Genomic DNA, 20,404 nt, shown 5'->3' on the forward strand with positions numbered 1-20,404 from the left:
TTGGTAATAAAATACAGTGCAATAATACAATACAAAAACGAAGTACAGTAATAGGAATATACTAAAAAATATGACTCTCATTTCCAAATATTAATGCATTCCACCAACACTAGATATTTCTTAAACACTTGATGCCTCGAAATAGTGACGTTCCTCATCACAGAAATCTGCTAATTTGCATCATACATAAAATTAAATTTATTTATTTTAAATTATTTTTTATTAAAGTTGATTGTTTTATCCATTCATTTCATCTATACTTGAAAGCAAAAACACAACTGAAATATATTTAAAATCTCATAAATTTTAAGGGGATAAACCCTCCTTGGTAATTGTTTGCGAATTATTTAGTTTAGTTGAACGCAATGACTTCGACATGATAAAAGGCTGGGCGCTCCGTTATTTGCGCTACAAAAAGTGACGGATGACCTCCTGTCATGTAGATTTCCGGATTTCCATGCCGCTAAAACGTGACCAAGCAGGTGACGAAGGCGGGCACTTTGACCAATGGGAAGGAAGAAATTGAAGCATTGCGGTGTTCACGTTGAGGAAGCGCTTGTTTTGCTGCATTCAAGGAAATCGAATATTAGAAAATCGCAGAGACTAAAAGCCACTTTAGAATATAGATTAGGTTAATTTGATTACAATTTAACAAAGTAAAATATAATAAACTTAAAATGTATTATTCTGGCGTATATTATGTCAATATGTATAATGTTTTTAAATATTATTTGCTCCGTGTTTTCATTTACAAGTAGGCATTTAAAATTTTCATAATGAACCCTGAAAGATGTCATTCATGCTAGATGTCATTCATGCTAGTTGATGTTGTGCATTTTGTAAGCAATATTACTGCCATATTTGTACTGCCTTGTCGGACATTTGTTTACTGAGGACAAAAATGCCCAAAGGTCCGAGGGGGTCACGAGGGCTGTGAATGCCGCGCGAAAGGAGGCTAGACGGAGTCGGCGCATGCGCAGTGAGACCACCTGTTATGAAACCAGGCAATCCGCAAATCGTTTTGGACAATCGAGGTACAGGACAAGCTTTCACGCACTCAACTGGTAGAGGAAATTTTAAAATACAGGGGCGAAGAATGCTCCCTTCTTTGGGTTGGACTTAATTATCAAATCCGGGGTGCCAACTAAAGGTAAGACAGAGGTTTTGGGGGCGATAGTACTTTATTCAAGTGGGTTATAGCACCTTCTACTTGATAAACAGCGCCACTGGTTGCATAAGGAGCGCTTCCCTGACCCGGTTTCTATGTGTTAAATATAAGTGTCAAGCTGTGCTTTTTGTTTGTTTGTAGTCTTTATATTTTAATAAAGGACCTTCTGGCGTTCCTGTCTATGCATCCTCAGTTATCGATTGATTGATTTAAGTTTGTGGCAGGTTGCAATGCTCAGTTGACCTAGTTTTCATCTGTGGGAAGTTAACTGCGGATTTAGATCTGAACAGTGCACAGGTACACGATGTACAGACAGTACAGTACTTCAGAAAATTGTTTTTCTACATGCATATGCTTGATGGTCAATCAACATACTGTCTCTTGTACATTATTGCTCAATCAAAATGTAAATTATGTATGATGTTGAGTGGTCTCAAACTCAATTATAATGTGTATATATAATATGATATGATTTCATAGTATTTCACTCATTGCCATTGACAACAACAGATATATTAAATTGATCAAAACTAGGACTGGTTTTGAATGCTATTGATAGTGTAAACCAAGATTGACTGTGAAAAGCCTAGCAGTAATCATTCGCTGCCAATCCCCTCAGTCAAAATGGATGAGGTGTCTAGAATAGCAGCTAATGTGTCAATAATAAAAGGGATAGGTTGTTGACCTGTGCCTTATTAAAGACAGTGTTCAACCTCATTAAAAGTCATTATTAGATCATCAAAACATCAAAGTCATTAAAATTCTGAACGTCATCCAATGTGTGAAATCTTGTTCATTTTGGGCAAACGGGTTGTTGGCGTCAGCAGCTTGCCTTTTCCTGCCCAAACAAGCTGCCCATGTCACACGGTTTATGTTATTGGATGGGTGACACGATTTATGACTAAAAATTTACCCTGGAAAACAAAGAGTATGCCACTTGTTAGTCAGCGTGAGATGAGCTGTAATGTTAAAATTGACAATATGACAAAGAAAGTGATTGCTTTTTTAATGTATAAACTTAATGCGTTTTCACCACTGACCGATAGTTATAAATTGATAATATCACAATATCCCTTTTTTCCCATTTCTGGTGGATATCAGGGTATTCAAAAATGCAATATGATTACATGTGACTTAGGAATTTTGTATATTTGAAGATAAATACCATACAAATGTCATTAAAGCAAGACACAGTGTCATTTTCTTTTACTATGTAAATAACAAATAAAAGTAGCTCATAATTAATATTTATCTAAAAAAAGAAGTATGAAAACAGCAAAAGAGAAGATGTACACACCATACTAGATATACTTATAATTATAGATGAATAGATGAGGGCCATCAACCTTTGGTCTTTGTAGTTGTGGTGGATAATTAGTGGTATTTTACTTTTGCTGGTATATGCAGAAGTGGCAACTAAATCATTCTCCAGATGGAAACAAGCCAGCTAATATTGCTATTAACCAACATGTTGTAAAACATAGTTTCTCTAGTAAAATCCACCTTGAAAATGAATTTTTAATCATCTCTGACATCCTTCCACGTAACTCAATATCGACTGCGTATTTTTAGCTCAGCCAATGAGAGGAGCAGCTCTAAAAAGACTATTTACTTCAACTAGATAGGTTGAGAAAGTTACAATATCATTCTTAGTCTTAGTAAAGTCATTATTATGCTTTGCCTGGCATGAGCTAGGATTGGGCAGATTCATTTACACGGCAATTCTTAGAAGTTGAACTCTGATTGGACAGAAAAACATCTGCATACACCCAAATGGAAGCTGGGCTGCTATTAAAAGGCAATAGACTTTTGGAAATAAAGAAATTCATTTTTATCCATGTCAGAAATGAAGATCAACGAAGTTGAGTGTTTAGGCCTCAAACAATCTATCTGCCACTGCGGATGTGTTCCACCGAAAATGAGTCCAATTGCAATTCAGTTATAGTATACTCTTGCTGTTTCCTAACGACATGAACAGTTAACAGTAAAAGTAATGTGCAGACCAAGAAAATCATCCAACACACTGCTCTAGGGTCAAATTGTTGCCACCAACAAATTGTTAGAAGTACACACTGCATATAACAGTCTTGTTATGTGTTTTCATACTTGTGGTTAGTTTGTTTTCTTACGATTCAGAGGCTAAATCAATACAATTGCCTCCTTGTCTGATTTACGCATTTGTTTTCAGAGCTTGAGAGGGAAAAATGTTAGGGGGAAAAGGGAACTCTAGTTATATCAGTTATATACAGGTGTATCCATGGCAAGAGACATATTTAGATAAGATTGTTACTGAGGATGAAACTTCTATTTAATGAATTTGACGATAGAGGAGATTTGGACATAGATGTTCCTTTTCCTCATTGACCTCTAAACTAAAAGACAAACTTGTACTTCAGTCACTTAGCATAACGTTTGTCTAGAACAGTGGTCTCCAAACTATTCCACAAAGGGCCGCAGTGGGTGCGGGTTTACATTCCAACCCATAAAGAGGACACCTTTTCACCAATCTGGTGTCCTACAAGTGCAATCAGTGGATTGCAGTCAGGTGCTTCTTGTTTTCTACTGAAATCTCATTGGTCAAACTGTTTATGCTAGACCGGTTGGAACAAAAACCTGCATCCACACCGGCCCTTGAGGACCGGTTTGGGGACCCCTGGTCTAGAATAGAGGCTGTCAAGGCTGCAGAGAAATGAGGAATTTAATTTCTCATACATTCTCATACTTGACTGGTAGAATTTTTCAGTCTGTCCTGCACACAGGGGTCAACTTTCTCGCTAAATACTGTATGTTTTTCATATGTTGCAGTTATTGGGAAACTACAGTAAGTTATCTTTGTCTCATTCATTTCTAAGATTAACATGGCTCCCAATTCCATCCACTGGTTCCGGAAGGGACTTCGTCTACATGACAACCCAGCTCTCAGGGAGGCTGTCCAGGGGGCGGGCACCGTGCGCTGTGTTTACTTCTTGGATCCTTGGTTTGCAGGTTCATCCAATGTCGGTGTCAACAGGTGGAGGTAAATCATTATTCTGTTGCATTAATGCATTTTTACACATAATCATTACACTATTGGAAAAAAAAAACTGAAAGGCAATAGCTCCAACAGAGCTGAGGGGTGGCCAGGTGGCGCGAGTGGTTAGCGCTTTGGTCTCACAGTTCTGGGGTCCTGGATTCAAATCCAGGTCATGTCCATCTGTGTGGAGTTTGCATGTTCTCCCCGGGCCTGCATGGGTTTCCTCCCACATTCCAAAGACATGCATGGTAGGCTGATTGGATGCTCTAAATTCCCCTCAGGTATGGGTGTGAGTGTGTATGGTTGTCCGTCTCCTTGTGCCCGGCGATCGGCTGGCCACCGATTCAGGGTGTCCCCCGCCTCTGGCCTGGAGTCAGCTGTGATAGGCTCCAGGACCCCCCGTGAACCTAATGAGGATAAACTGGTTCAGAAAATTAGATGTTTTTTTGAGGATGTTTACATTTTTTGGGTGATGAGCAGTGAGGTTAAAAGGGGATAATTTGTATTGAGTTTTAATTGTTTCGTTGAACTTTAATGAACAATATTCAGCTCAAGTGGATAGCATTCACTTTGTTTAAACTAACACTTGGTTCTTTCTTTTATTATCACTTCTGGGGTCCTGGGTTCAAGTCCAGGTTGGTCCACCTGTGTGGAGTTTGCATGTTCTCCCCGGGCCTGCGTGGGTTTCTTCCAGGTACTCCGGTTTTCTCCCACATTCCAAAGACCTGCATGGTAGGCTGATTGGACACTCTAAATTGCCTTTAGGTACGGGTGTGAGTGCGCATAGTTGTCCGTCTCCTTGTGGCCTACGATCGGCTGGCCACCGGTTCGGGGTGTCCCCCGCCTCTGGCCTGGAGACAGCTGGGATTGGCTCCAGCACCCTAGTAAGGATAAAGCAATTCAGAAAATGAGATGAGATGAGCTCTTATCCATACTGGGAAAATTGCTTGTTTTATTAGTGTTGTGTAGCAGTACAGAGAAACTGCAGTAGAAACACAACTAGTTTAATAAAATAAAATAAAAATATGCATTCAGCATGTTTAAAAAAAATCACGTTAGCAGCCACCTAGGGGCACCTGGGACCTGAATCAGTGGCCGGCCAATCGCAGGTCACGAGGACACGGAAAACCATTCATGCTCACACTTGCACCTAGAGGCAAGTTGGAGTGTTCAACCAGCCTACCATGCATGTTTTTGGGATGTGGGAGGAAACCAGAGTCCCTAGAGAAAACCCACACGAGCCCGGGGAGGACGTGCAAACTCTACACAGTGAGGGATCGTGCCCTCGACCCCAGAACTATGAGGCCGACTCGCAAACCACTGGGCTGCCATTAAAATGCTTCATCCATTCATTTTCTATACAGCGCATCCTCATAAGGGTTGCAGGGGTTGCCGTAGCCTATCCCACTTCAGGCGAAAGGCAGACAACACCCTAGACTGGTTGCCAGCCAGCCATAGGGCACACAGAGCAAGCAAAATTAGGCTGCCCATACATTTAAAAAATAGCATTCAATTTTGCTGCTTTTTAAAAGTCAGTAATTGCCTTTGAAACACCTCCAAATCACAAAAATTCTAGCTTGAGGCAACTCCCGTGTTGCGTTGGAAATTCAAGTTCATTAGTGAACATAATGTCTTCCAAGTGTCTCCTGTCAATTGAAAGATGCAAATAAATGGAATGATGATCTTAGTCATCGGCGATTGATTCCTTTTTAGTAGGTGATATTTTTAATTAGGTCGTGTGTAACTGTTGACACGGTTTGAGGGAAATATGATATTATCTTAAGTTGAGAGGATTCAACTAAGATAAAAATTAACCATACAACTACAACTGACATATTTAAAATCCCACCACCACTGTAAGGAATACGGAATCAAATTTCTCTCCCCACTTATTAAAGCAATTTAAATACAAACAATGACATACAGAGAAGATAACGGGTGTGCATGCCTGAACCAAGAATGAGGTTACTAGGTTAAGGAATTGTGTTGTGGTTTGAAGGAAATTTAGTTAATATGCACCAACAGATGTAGGACAGAACAGTTATATAAGGTCTGCGGTTTGATGACGCGGCCAACAAGCGCACACAGGCACATACTAAAAAGCGAACAGTAACAGGAAGTAGCTCGGTGGGCACACCACAGAGCAGGGGTGGGCAAACTATTCCAGAAAGGGCCGCAGTGGGTGCGGGTTTTCATTCCAACCCATAAAGAGGACACCTTTTCACCAATCTGGTATCCTACAAGTACAATCAGTGGATTGCACTCAGGTGCTTCTTGTTTTCTGCAGAAATCTCAGATTTACGATCTACGGATCTTGAACGCGACTCCTTATAAGTGATTGCCAAATATCGACTAGTGTCATGCTTTCAGCTGTAAGTGTTGCCTCTCAGAATTGTGTTTTGCACCTTAACTAATGAATGAAAATGACTCCAGCAAAATATATTCAGATCTGCTGTTTCTGTTACAAACTCAAAAACTAATCTGACTGCCATCTTGGAAATGTGCCTTTGTAGCCATGTAAAAAGATATCAGCAGTTTCATTGATCTGTTGTATGTTCGACACCCTTGTCTTAGATTGTTTCTACTGGTGGACCTTTAACATATCTGCTTAGGGTCATCTTTTCTCCATTGCAGTAAGGAGATTAACAATACCCTTCTTTAAATGTGCAACTTTTCTGCCTCTCTCTAAATTGATAAGGAGCTAGATTGATTTTCCTGTGTCTACACATGTACTGTCTTTTGGATATGGACAGAAGTGATTTGTCTAGCCCTCATGTGTCAAAGTCGCGGCCCGGGGGCCAAATCTGGGCCGCCGCATCATTTTGTGTGGCCAGGGAAATTAAATCATGAGTGCCGACTTTCTGTTTTAGGATCAAATTAAAATGAAGAGTATAGTATTTTCCCCCTTTTAAATCAATAATTGTAATTTTTAAATCTTTTTTTTTCTGTTTTTAGTTCAAAAATCATTTTGTAAAATCTAAAAATATATAAATAAAAAAAGTTAAAATAAACATTGTTTTAGATCTATAAAAACTGAATATTCAGGGCTTTTAATCCAGTTCTTTTAATCCATTTATTAAAAAAAATCTAAATATTATATCTGAAATGGTCCAGCCCGCATGAAATCAAGTTGACGTTAATGTGGCCCATGAACCAACCCGAGGTCTAGCCCAGGGGTGTCAAACCGGTCCTCAATGGGCCGTAGTGGGTGCAGCTTTTCATTCCAACTCAACAAGATGATACCTTTTGCAAGTGTAATCAGTTAATTAAAGTCAGGTGCTACTTATTTTAGAAGACACCTGATTGGTTAAAATGTCGGCACTTGATCGGTTGGAACAAAGACCAGGACCCAATGCGGCCCTCGGCGGAATCGGTTTGACACGTGATCTAGCCCCTGCTTGATCCTAATGGAGATCAGACACAGTCTAGACTGGTTTTGCTGAGGTCTTTTGATATGTAAGTCAAACCTTTTTAGTCACGTGCGAAGGAGTTTTTTTCTAAATGTGAAACTATTTTCTGTCTACAAAAAAATCCAATCTCAATAAGTTGGTAAAAAATGCTTATTTGAGATTTAAATATTGATCATATCATTTGTGCCATTTAACAAGAGAATCAGTTTTGCGATCTATAATGGAATTGACACTTCAGGAAAAAGTTATGAATAATACACATGTACCGAACATGTTAACGTAGATACAGATTCCTCCATGGGCAACACACAGTCCAAGCACAAGTTCCCTTCAGGATCCTTCCATGTTTTGAGTTTGCCTTTGACGTCAGTGAGTGAAACACACACAGCCACGTGCATCTGTGACAACCCTGCATCCTTCGAAATGCAAATGACCTAGAAGAACATTGACTTACAGTGGCAAGAAAGAGTTTGAGCATACCTAGGGAATTGGTTCTGTGAGCAAACCCCTCAAGTCAAATACTGCGAGAGTAGCTCTTCTACATGTTGAGGCTTTTAAGATGAACCAATTATTTTTTTTCTGTATCCAACAGGTTTCTTCTCCAGTGTTTGGAGGACCTGGATGCCAACCTTCGGAAGCTCAATTCCCGCCTTTTCGTCATTAGGGGCCAACCGGCCAATGTGTTCCCACGGCTCTTTAAGGTCTGCCCCTCTAATAATTGTACATCTTGGAGGCTTTGTAGTTTCATTCAGATAGCTGTAATCATGGATGTGTTTACTGTTTCTGCGTCAGGAATGGAAGATCTCTCGGTTGACGTTCGAATATGACTCTGAGCCTTTTGGGAAGGAGAGAGATGCCGCCATCAAAAAGCTGGCAATGGAAGCAGGAGTGGAGGTCATAGTCAAGATCTCCCACACACTCTATGACTTGGACAAGTATGTTAAAAATCTGACACAAAGAATGTTGGGAATGTCTTTTTAGCATTATGAAATTAAGATGCATCTGCCTTTGCCATTGGTAACACTGCTCTCTGGTGTTATCAAGACCAAAAGAGATATCTGCTCAAAAACAACTCTTAATTTAAGTCTGCAGCTTCTCATTAGGCATTTTCTCTTACCCACCAGCATTATAGAACTGAATGGTGGTCAACCGCCTCTTACCTACAAGCGATTCCAGACACTGATCAGCCGACTCGATCCTCCTGAAATGCCTGTGGAGACACTATCGGAAAGCCTGATGGCCAACTGCATAACGCCTGTCTTGGACGACCACGGAGACAAGTATGGAGTTCCATCGCTGGAAGAGCTTGGTGAGAAAAACAACAAAAATGCAGTTGTCACCCTTTTGGTCACAAATATTGAAATACAGTCATACCTCTACTTACGAATGCCTCTAGGTATGAAATTTTCAGGTTACAAATTTTTTTTTATATGTAAATGAGTGACTCGAAATACGAAAAAGATCCAAGTTACGAAATCCCCAATAGTAAACGCATTTCCTTATCCGTTAATTTATTTTGAAAATATTGTCGCGGATGCATTGATTCTCACTTTAGAGCATCGCTACCCTCTACTGGGGTCTCATTTCATCGCTCTAATTCAATTCAATTGGCTGTCTCACAACAACCACTATCCATGTTTCAAAATTCTCTGTTACATACCTGTCCACCTCGGCTAAATGCTCCCCTTATTAATGATATATTAAGCGATTAAAAAACGTACAAATGCAACGCGGCACATATTTTCACACACACACAGGGCACACATAAATGTTTAAAATGTGCTACAAAGTGGACGGCTTTCAGGCTAGTTAGAGCGGGCTCTTGCCGCCAACTGGCGGAGAAACACAGGTATTACGTCTCCCAGTATAACGGCCGCGGAGGGAACTATTTCAGCCGTGCGGATTCTGCAAATTCTGGAACCAATTAATTTTGTAAGTAGAGGTACGACTGATCTAACTTTAAACATTGCAATTAAACAAATTAAATTTAAATTAAATTAATTAATAGTATTAATATATTATAATAGGTAATTACATTTAAACATTACTTTTAACATTACACAAGCTTTTATATTCCTTAATATTTTAAATAACATTAGCATCATTCATTATCATAGTAATTGGAAGAGGACAAGTAAAGGAACTTGGACTTGGCAACTTTGCATAATCGGCCCATGCATTATGTTTGCATTTCTTCAAAATAGGTGCATGTGAACTTTTGAGTAAGAAAAACAGTTTCTTGAACCATTAGGTTGAGGATTAACCTGGCACGGAAAATTGATTGTTTCATATATCCACTACGAATATATTACAGATAAGTTTGGACAAAATCCTGTTTTATGGAAGGAACCTTCCAAAAATATACAGTTGATGGTTGGACGATGGCTCTTCTCTTTACACTTGCAAAAGCATTGTTTCTCGTCAAAAAACCTTTAGTGGCGTTCTTTGTGTCTCTCCCAAGGATTGTCTATTGAAAATTAACTATATTGTGGACAAAACTGACCTATCTACAAGAACCTGTAGAATTCTGCCAAAGTACTCATCCAGATAGTGGCCTCCTAGTCTCTCGCCTGGCTGAATGGCTCGCTGCTTTAACCCACAGTTTGACGTATTGATTCACGGATGAGCAAGAACATCTTTCCAGTCAAAAAAAGCTTTTACGTGACATTCTTTACTCTTCTTTTTGGGGAGGAATTAGGTGTATTTCAGACAAAACTTCAGAAATTGGTCTATCTACAAGAACCACTTTGCACTGGATTGAAGACAGTTGCTTCCCGGTTTTGTCTTTAGCTCCTGTCTTTTTCTTCTGATTAACTTGGTCATTAGATGGCCGTGACATTGATCAGACACTTGATGTTTCAGAGGGTATTGCCTGATGAATGAATGAATCAGCCAGGACCGTTTTGCCTGCAAGGCTAGCAGAGGATGAAAGATGTGCCAATCGTAAAGAAAATGTGAAGAAGCCTCCTTAATTGAGCAAAAGAGACTGCAGTGTTCTGCAAGGTGTATGGCCGTAGGTGTCCGAAATACCAAAAGCTGCTCTAAATAACACATTTTGCTTGCCACAGCCATGAGCTGATCTAGATTTGTGGTGTTCACAAAAATAGGGTTAAGCGTTTTCTAGTATTTTAGGATACTGCAGGTCTTAATCCGAGTATTGGATTAATTGTGTGGCAGTTCATCTTCCTCTGAGCTTCTATCCAGATGTCTGCTTTCCATTCACAGATGGTTTTGGTTCAATTAATAGCCAAGACTTGCTTGCAGCCATCTGCTGCTGCCACCTGGACCAGCCTTTCATGCTATATATAAGATCTGAATACAGTATTTAAAGTTTCTAATGCTTCCTGAGCAGAGGTCAAGCTGTTTGTCTCTTGAATTAGCCTTAAATGTTAGCAGTGTTTGCGTCTGGGAGACCACATTCACACTTAGGAGCTACAGGCTGCTTCTACTTGGAGGATGCAGATGGGCTTGTACTCGCGTTCATCTATCGTTAAACTACCAGACACAAATTCAGACATTTTTTCTAATAAATAAGAAACGGTGTGCAAAGTATTAAGTGGTACTATACAGGATTAATAAAAAGTGACCTCCTATTTTAAGGTGCCGTAAATATCAGATAAAACCTGCCTGAAAGCAAACTGCACCGACCAAATTTTACAAGAAAGCTAGTTGTAAACATCTTAGAGCTCTCTGCAAGATTTTTTAAAAAGCAGCATGATTGGACATCTATGATCGTCAATGGCACTGAAAGAGTTAAGTGATTGTGTCTTCAAATATTTCTGGTACTTACTGTGTAGTATTTTAGAGGTAATCAAACTGTTTCAAACCTCAAAGATGTACTGTGTTAAATATCACTTTCACAATTTGCCTTTTTAATTGCTATTAACTTGCTGAATAAATTGTATGCATGTGTTCAGGCTTTGACACCGAAGGCCTGCCAACTGCCGTGTGGCCAGGCGGAGAGACTGAAGCCCTGACCAGAATAGAGCGTCATTTAGAAAGAAAAGTGAGTGTTGTTTCTTTTTTTTGTATTTGTGATAAGACAACTTCCCCATGTAGCCATACAGACTTTATCACTGCATTCCTGAAAACTGGGAATTACTGTAGGTGTCTTATTTGGACCTTTTCACTTGTTTGTTGTCAAGCTGGTCAAGGCACATGTAATCAATACATATGCCCACAGCTATATTTTTTTCCAAATATGTTTAGCAGTCTCAACATTTAGACAAATAGCGTCTTACTAATAGAATGTAGTAATACATTACCACAGAAATGTCCATTGAGAATAGTTGATCTTTAAAGGCATTACCAAATATATCACAAATTTATTTTGCATGCCATCAGTGTGCAGTGATGACTACCTATGCCACATTCGTTTTAATACCACCATATACAGCACAAAATGTTAATTTTGTCACATCTTATACAAATTGTCGACCTTCTAAATGCCATAAATAAGTAACAATGATGTAGTGAAGATCTGAGCTAATTATTTACAAGAGAGATTTTATATTCATACACCATTTTAATTCAACCTACTGTAACCTTCATTAGGTACTCTTACTTAAATTATTGGTTCACTGCACTTTCCCAGACAGGATGTACAGGGTAATTCATAATTCTCTCTTTCTGGAATGCAGTGTAAGGCCATGTAACACGGGTATTAGATTTTTTTCTTCTTCCTTATTTAAGGCATTTTTGTCCCAAATATTGTGTAAGGGAACTGAATTTTGTTGGGGGGATTTCTTGTAAAGCATTTTTAATGATAATTTCATGTTGTGAACTGATTCTCTTTTTATTTTTGTGTCATGTTAAACGACCCCCAACTAATTTTTTTGTTTCAATGGTGACAGTTAGAGCTGGGCAATATGACAAAAATCGTTATCATGATAAGAAAAACATTATCAGTCTATCGATAATCATCACGATAACTATCACATCTTTTTTGTTTCAAATTTGAAACTTCATTTTCAATAAGGCTTCTCTTTGCACAGAAAAAAAAACAAAACGCCAGGGAGAATTCACTTGAATCTTTTAGTGCGTTGGCTCGGTGTTGTACTGCATCTCATAATCGCTTATTTTGGCCATGTTATTGTCCTTTTGCGTTCATGCTCAGTGTTAGCCTCTATTGTTAACATGCTAAAAACACATTTCCTCGTCATTACCTTTTCTCCTGAGCGTTGGTCTGGAACTAGTGTTCATTTCGCAACAGCGCCCCCATTCTCCGATGTGGTCAGGTGGTATAATTGTAGTTTAAAATTATCTAATTTTTATCAAGTTTTTAATATTATCGTTGACAAAAAAAAATCACTATAATTATCGTTATCGTTTTATCGCCCAGCTCTAGTGACAACACACTTTTTCTTAGGCTTGACTAAAGTAGTCTTCCAGTATTGTGTTTAGCTTTTCTGGTTGGTTTTATGTTGTCCTCAAATTTCAACGATACTTTTTTCCCAAATATAAAAGTGGGGAAAAGTTTTAAAGAGATACCTATGTACATGTGACATAGCCTTACTGTTGGTTGCTGTGGGATCCCTTGCACCTCCCCTCCCTTGGTTTCCTTGTGTACCATCCAGGCATGGGTGGCAAACTTTGAACGTCCGAGGATGAACGCCAACTCGTTGCTGGCCAGCCCAACAGGCCTCAGCCCTTACCTGCGCTTCGGCTGTCTCTCCTGTCGCCTTTTCTACTTCAAACTCACTGATCTGTACCGCAAGGTGGGCAATCATCACACATTAGGATTGTTTTGTAATAGCTGAGCAAAAAATTGCATACAAAATAAGGACATTGTGTGTTCTAATTAGGGCTGCCATGTTTTTTGAATGTTGAAGCCAGTGAAGAAGGATCACATTACTTAATGTTTTTATGTTTTAGGCCATGTCCTTTAATGTTTGTTTGTTTGTTTTTTTGTCTCAGGTGAAAAAAAACAGTTCACCTCCGCTGTCACTTTATGGACAGTTACTGTGGCGTGAGTTCTTCTACACAGCAGCCACTACCAACCCACGTTTTGACAAAATGGAGGGGAACCCCATCTGTGTTCGAATCCCATGGGACAAAAATCCTGAAGCGCTTGCCAAGTGGGCAGAAGCCAAAACTGGCTTCCCTTGGATAGATGCCATCATGACTCAACTGAGGCAGGAAGGTTGGATCCATCACCTGGCTCGCCACGCTGTGGCATGTTTCCTCACCAGAGGTGACTTGTGGATCAGCTGGGAAGAAGGAATGAAGGTTAGTACAATTGGATGCAAGACACCATCTGTAGCTTCATTAACCCATGGTAGGCCACTCACAGCAAATGAAGCACAGGTTATACAATTATTTTAGTTCCATATTGCTACCTTGTCAATATTGTACACAGTTCATTCATTCAGTCTCATTGGTTTGTGGTGTCACAGGTCTTTGAGGAGCTGCTTCTTGATGCCGACTGGAGCGTTAATGCGGGTAGTTGGATGTGGCTGTCTTGCAGTTCGTTTTTCCAGCAGTTTTTCCACTGCTACTGCCCTGTTGGCTTTGGCCGCCGCACTGATCCCAACGGGGACTTCATCAGGTGGGTACCTCTCTTGGTACAGGCCGTTACTGTGAACGAACAAGAGAGATTGGATTCATTTCCAAATTTATCAGGATGGCCAATTCCTTACTAGTGTTGCAGCAAATAAGAACAATCTCGAAACCCCCTTTTCAAGGTCTTGTCTCAGTCTCTACTGGCAAAATGCTAGGGCTCGTTTTAGGCTCAGACTGAGATTCAGGAATTTTGTGATAATGAGAAGCACCTGGAAAAGAAAAGCTGTTACGTAAATATGTTACTACCTTCCACCATGCCACCGCCCATATTACACTTTCATCGATTAAGGAAATGGCGTAATACTCAAATGAACAGATTGATAGTTTTTTTAGAATGCATGGATTAATTTCATGTATGTATTTAGTTGAGCTACATATGCAAAATAATATTGAAAAGCAATGTTGAAAATATAAATCCCTTTATCTTTAGGGGAAAATGAATTCAATTTTTGTGCATTGCATAAAACTCTGTTTGCGAAGTGCGTAAATAAATAAAATGATTTATTAGTATATCAACGCAATTGTAATCTTTTAAATTAAGATAATTGAATACCACTGATACCGCTTGATAATAACAAATGCATTAGGGCTGCCACAATTAAGCGACAAATAACCTACTATAACATTAATTAATTAATCATTTACAGATTTTTTTAAAGAATTATTTTCTTTGACCATATGAAGAGTGAATTATTTTAGTTTTCGGTAAAAGCAGACTGATTTCCTCTCAAATGAATCAAAATACGATATCTAGCAACATTAGCTTTTGTGTTGGAAATCAATGATAGTTTCCTAATATTCATCATCCAAAAATATTCATTTATATAAAAATGAACAATGGCTTGTGGCAGCCCCCTTAACACATCCTCTTTACACACTCCTGCATTTCAAATCTTTCCCTGTGCTTGCAGACGTTACTTACCTATACTCAGAGCTTTCCCTGCTAAGTATATCTATGACCCGTGGAACGCGCCCCAGTCTGTGCAAGTGGCCGCCAAGTGCATCATCGGTGTCCACTACCCAAAACCAATGGTGCACCACGCTGAGGCCAGTCGGCTCAACATTGAGAGGATGAAGCAGATCTACCAGCAGCTGAGCCGATACCGAGGACTGGGTAAGGACACATAACAATATTAATTATGATTAAAACAAAGCTTATTTTTGGGATTTTCCACTTCGGTTGAGTCGCATAATCCAGTGTTTCCTAACAACTGTGCCGTGGCACACTGGTGTGTCGTGAGCGAGGGTAAAGTGTGCCACGGGAAATTACCTGCCAAGATGTCATACATTGTAATATTTAGAGAGAAAAAATAGTTATATTATGAGATTAAAATTTAAATGTGACAAAAAATGAGTCCATATTGTAATATTACTAGATTAAAATCATAATATTACAAGATTCAAGTCGTTTTGTTGCTTTTTTTTAATGTAACGTGAACCGGAAGTTCTTTGATTTCATGGGCACCAACTTTAGCAACGTAAAGCCGGTATGATTGCTGTAATCTTGGCAGAAAAAAGTCATAAAATCACGAGAATAAAATCGGCACATTAATTATTTTTACATCATGTGAACCAGAAATAGGTCGGTCTCAGCGGACTTCAACTTTTCGCAATGTTAAGGCGGTGTTAAAAATTTGATATTTAAATACTTTTTGTGTTTCTCTCTGTTGATAAAACTTTGATGAGAATGATTTTATATTGTAAATATGGGTGACAGTGACAGTTTTAAATTAGAAGATCCTCAACTGGCGGTGTGCCTTGTGATTGTGTCCCGCAGCTCAAAAAAAAGTTGCGAAACACCTGCATAATTTTATTATAGCCATTTAATGTCAACTTATTTACAAGGCTTGCTGGCATCGGTTCCATCCACTAATGGCAATGGAAGCGGAGGAATGATGGCCTACTCACCTGGAGAACAGCAGCCGGGGACCAACAATAACAACAACAGTGGCAGCAGCAACAATAGCACCCCTCACAGTAATTGCACAAACCCATCTATGACATAGCCTCCTATGCTACCACCTGTTTCAATCTACCTTTACTCTGTCATTTCAGTGAGTACGGGCGGCTCCATCGCCACGGGCAACGGCAGCGGGAGCATTCCCCTCAACTTTGACAGAGAGGAACAGTCAAGGCAGCGACTGCTGCCAGTGATGTCGCAGCACGGTGCGTCATATGACAAGCTAAGATTCTGGTTTATTAACGAAAGTCTTGAGAATAAATGATTGGGAAGTCCCTTCAAAAAGATGAAAAGAGCTGTTTGTCTGTAACAGCAGGGTCCTGATGAAGAGTTGTAATCTTTTTTTTATTGATTGCATCTCAGCAGAAATAATCATTAAGGATTTGGAGAGAAAAAAATAATTTCAACTTCTTTGTTGTGTAATAACGTAGAAAAATGACGGTAAAAGCTAATATTCCATTTTTAAATGCCAGAAGTCTTTTAGCCAATGAAATATCCGCCTATGAAAAACAATGGCTACACATAGCAGTGTGTCATTTTCTGTTTTAAAACATTATTTTCGCCGTTATAATGATTCGAAAAGATTCCTGATTTGCATATTTGTATTCTTGAGCAGCCGTCTTTCAAACTAAGGTCAATTATGCTAAAAGATTACTATTGGCTTTGAGGAATTTTATTTTAAAAGACAACTAAATTGCTGACTCAAGTGCTAATGAGCAAGTAAGATTGGTAACATTTAGTCGTTGTCTTGCAGGTTACCAAACAGTGCCAGAAAACAACACAGCCATCACCAACAGCCGACTGTACCACAAGTTTGCTGTGCCTCAACACCCAGGTAAGGTGGCTCATGATGAAGGAAGTGACCAAAAGGATGTTCTGGGGTCGAGGGTTCAATCCCTGGGGTTGAGGGTTCAATCCCAGGTCGGTCCTCACTGTGTGGAGTTTGCATATTCTCCCTGGGCTTGCGTGGGTTTTTCCCTAGGTAGTCCGGTTTCCTCCCACAACTAAGGTTATAGTAGTTTTGGATTTTTTTGTTATAATTTCGTATAAAGTCTAAAGTGTAAAGTCTAAAATGTACTACAAAGTGAAGGGCTTTTGGCCCTGACGGACAAACACGGTTATTGCATCTATAACGGCCGCGGAGGGAGATATTTCAGTGGCGCAGGGCACATTTTCACATGCTTTATTTATTTTAAGACATTAATAAATCATTTCCTTATAATTTTCTCTCATTTTTGTGTTTCCTCACATCTTTCATACAAAATTGGGACACTTGACCAATTTTAAAGGGTTTAGTTCGTAGTTGTGTGAGGACCGTGGAACGAATTAGAGAATTTACATATAAAGTACACCTCTACTTACGAAATTTTCATATATATATATATATATATATATATAAAATATTCTAATAGGTCTAATAGGTTTTTTATTTTTTCTCTCTCCAATTTGTACATTCAGGACCTGCACACACGAGAGCTGGCATCACAGGAAAACGTGAGCGGGAGTCGGAACGTGATGCTTCGGGGGAAGAAGACTCATCGTCTTGCTCAGGGCACAAAATGCAAAGGCAGAGTGCAGAGGTAATCTGGTTTAGCGCAGCCCTGACACAACACACAAGTTAAATATGTCATTAAAAAAATAAAAAATAAACTTCAAAACTCAGTGTATTTGTAAATGGGCATGTTTGTTGCTGTGCCAACCAATATTTATGCCTCGCGTACTCGTTCAGGACACAAACAGGGATACAAATCCGCTGTTGCTCTGCTCACAATGAAAGATCACTAAATATGCAAAATGGTGGTGGTGATGCATTTCTGGTGGAAACCAGTAGTGAAGGAAAACAGGAATAACTCATTTCATTTGTGAACTTGTTACCATGAGCTAATTTTAATACCTAAAACCTTGTCGAAGGCTTCAGGAAACTTTGAAAATATAAAAAATTAAAAGTTTATTCAATTTTGCCAAGATATCATTTTAATGTCAATAAATATAATTTTCCTTACTTTGAACAAAATACTACAGATACGTACCTCTAGTTATGAAAATTGTTGGTTCCAGAACTTGTTTCGTAACTTGGATTGTTTGTAACACTCTTACTTCAATTTTAAAATAAAGTAACGGATACATGTAAAGTATTGACATTTTGGGGGATTTTGTAACTTGGATCTTGTTTTCGTTTATGGGAACAGTAATGTGCATATTACAGGGTTCCGTAACCTGAAAATTTCGTGTGTAGAAGCATTCGTAAGTAGAGGTACCATTGTCGTCCATAGCTACAAAAGCAGCAATTTATTAAACTAAGTAAATTTAAGTTTAACAGGTTACATTGATCCATGCATTCATGCTTTACTCTTCTTTCTAATCTGTTCTTGTCCCATTTTTATCTTGCAGGCCCATTAAAGGACGTTACCCACAATTCAGTCCATCTGCAGCAAATATTGTCAGCCTGATCGTCCCAGGGGAGTCACAGAGGTGAAAATGAAATTTTCCGAGAAAATCTGGCAACCCATAAACAGGCGTCCACAATAGATTGTAATTCTAACACCAACAAAATAAAAGCTTTTTAGTCGCACTTAAATTATTTATTTTTGATAAGACATGTTCAAATTTTCCCAGAAAAATATCATTTATGCGGAAAAAGACATTGTATATAAAATAGTTAATGTTATTTCACCCCTGCAAACATATTTCGTCCGGTAGCACCTCCGTAAACAATGAGAACTAAGCATTGAATTAACACGTTGCAGTGTTACCCACGCTTAGAGATTTTTTATTTAGAACGAAAGCAGCTGTGTTTTTAATGTTAATTGGGTTAGTTTGGCAGATACCAGAAACATCAGGTTACAAAGAAAGCCTCCATGGGTGATCTTCAAAAGATGTTAAGGTGCCGTTAAGCTAGTTGAAACCGTTTACAGAAAGTGGCCACCTGTTGCTACTCCTGCCGATGTTTTCTAGTGAGCGCAACCGTTCAATTGGCGTGTCACATTCTCACCCCGGTGCTTCCCCTGGCGACGTGAAAATGCTCTGAAGACCAAGACATTGACGCTTGAGCCTCTTTGCCATGAGCGAGAACACAAAATGACAGTCCCTCACTCGCCAAGATGGGTTGAAGCTTTTCCAAGATCCCTTCATGTCGTTTTCTACTGTTTCATATAAAAGAAAAACCAAAAATAAAATAAAAAATTGTGTTTGAAACCAACATTCCTCAAAACCAAATCCAACCTCCTGAAGTAGAACGTCACAGTAGCACAAGGAGATTGTGTGACAATTAGCGTCAATGGTGGCCCGATGCAATTGGCCACTCGGTGAATACGTTGGAAAATCTTCTGCTGTGATTAGGAAAAAAAGCAAAGGATGTACATGGCACTCTTCATGGAAAGCAAGCTGATGTTCATTCTTCACGCAACTCACTTCATGACCATTCAACGGGACGTTTCAAAAGTTCTACTTCGGTGCCCCAATCTGCATTGTACTCATAAGACAGCGCCTCTAATGAGAATGCATTTTTGGAGGAGTCACAGATCAAATGCCTGAACAGTGTCCAGATCCCAGCACAGGCAAAAATTGTTAAGGTTGTGTTTGTTTCAGTTCTCTCCTCTGAACTGTTCTTATTATTGAAGCCTGATTATGCTCCAAACATAGGATTGTGAAGAATTGGAGTTGGATTCCCAATGGAATACATTGTGACCCCGTTTTCTTGTATATTTGTGATTAAACTATTTACATTGGATATGCAAACCCCATTTGGCTCCTATTTGTTTAATGCTTTTAACTTGAATGTGCAGATTGGGGCAGCACATGTAGTGTCTCTTCGAGATATTTTTTTCTTTTTTTCTTTCTTTGGGGGGGGGCATTGGTGTACATGTATCATAATTTTGTGTTCTCTTGAGAATTTTAAAGTTTTTGTAGCGTTGATCACAGATAAAGAAATCTCTTTTTTTGTTTTGTTTTGTAACCCTGTTGGCTACAACTACAAAACAAAAAAGCGTAGGAATAATACAAACAGCTATTTCATTTCACCTATAGCCTCAAGTGTCTTGCCTGAAATGAGCTAGGATGTAATGTAATATTCCTCCCAATTCATTCAGATGTTTCTGTAAACTAGCGCTTGGTCTCTGTCTGGCCTCGTGATGTGAACAGAGTCGTTTGTGATTGATTGCTATCATGACAGCAAATTAAAAAAAATGTTTCACCATGGCAGCTTTTGCTGTGATTTCTCACATGGGTTGCGGGGGATGCTGGAGGCCTATCTCAGCTAACTGCGCACCAGGCGGGGGACACTGAATCGTGAA

The 20,404-nt window shown here is 39.2% G+C and overlaps 1 protein-coding gene across 1 annotated transcript; it reads left to right on the forward strand.

Moving 5' to 3' along the window:
* The first annotated feature begins 981 nt into the window (after window positions 1-981).
* LOC144090374 (cryptochrome-1-like) lies at window positions 982-19,855 on the forward strand. The gene is made up of 15 exons (XM_077621866.1): window positions 982-1,150; window positions 4,021-4,184; window positions 8,184-8,292; window positions 8,384-8,526; window positions 8,716-8,900; window positions 11,509-11,597; window positions 13,168-13,308; window positions 13,508-13,819; window positions 13,987-14,138; window positions 15,064-15,266; window positions 15,998-16,129; window positions 16,208-16,318; window positions 16,867-16,947; window positions 17,571-17,692; window positions 18,504-19,855. Exons 2-15 carry the CDS (start codon window positions 4,027-4,029, stop codon window positions 18,510-18,512), a joined length of 1,947 nt encoding a protein of 648 aa, XP_077477992.1. The 5' UTR covers window positions 982-1,150; window positions 4,021-4,026; the 3' UTR covers window positions 18,513-19,855.
* Window positions 19,856-20,404: the final 549 nt, after the last annotated feature.

This window comes from Stigmatopora argus, chromosome 1 (assembly GCF_051989625.1).
Source record: "Stigmatopora argus isolate UIUO_Sarg chromosome 1, RoL_Sarg_1.0, whole genome shotgun sequence".
In the NCBI taxonomy this organism is placed as follows: Eukaryota; Metazoa; Chordata; class Actinopteri; order Syngnathiformes; family Syngnathidae; genus Stigmatopora; species Stigmatopora argus.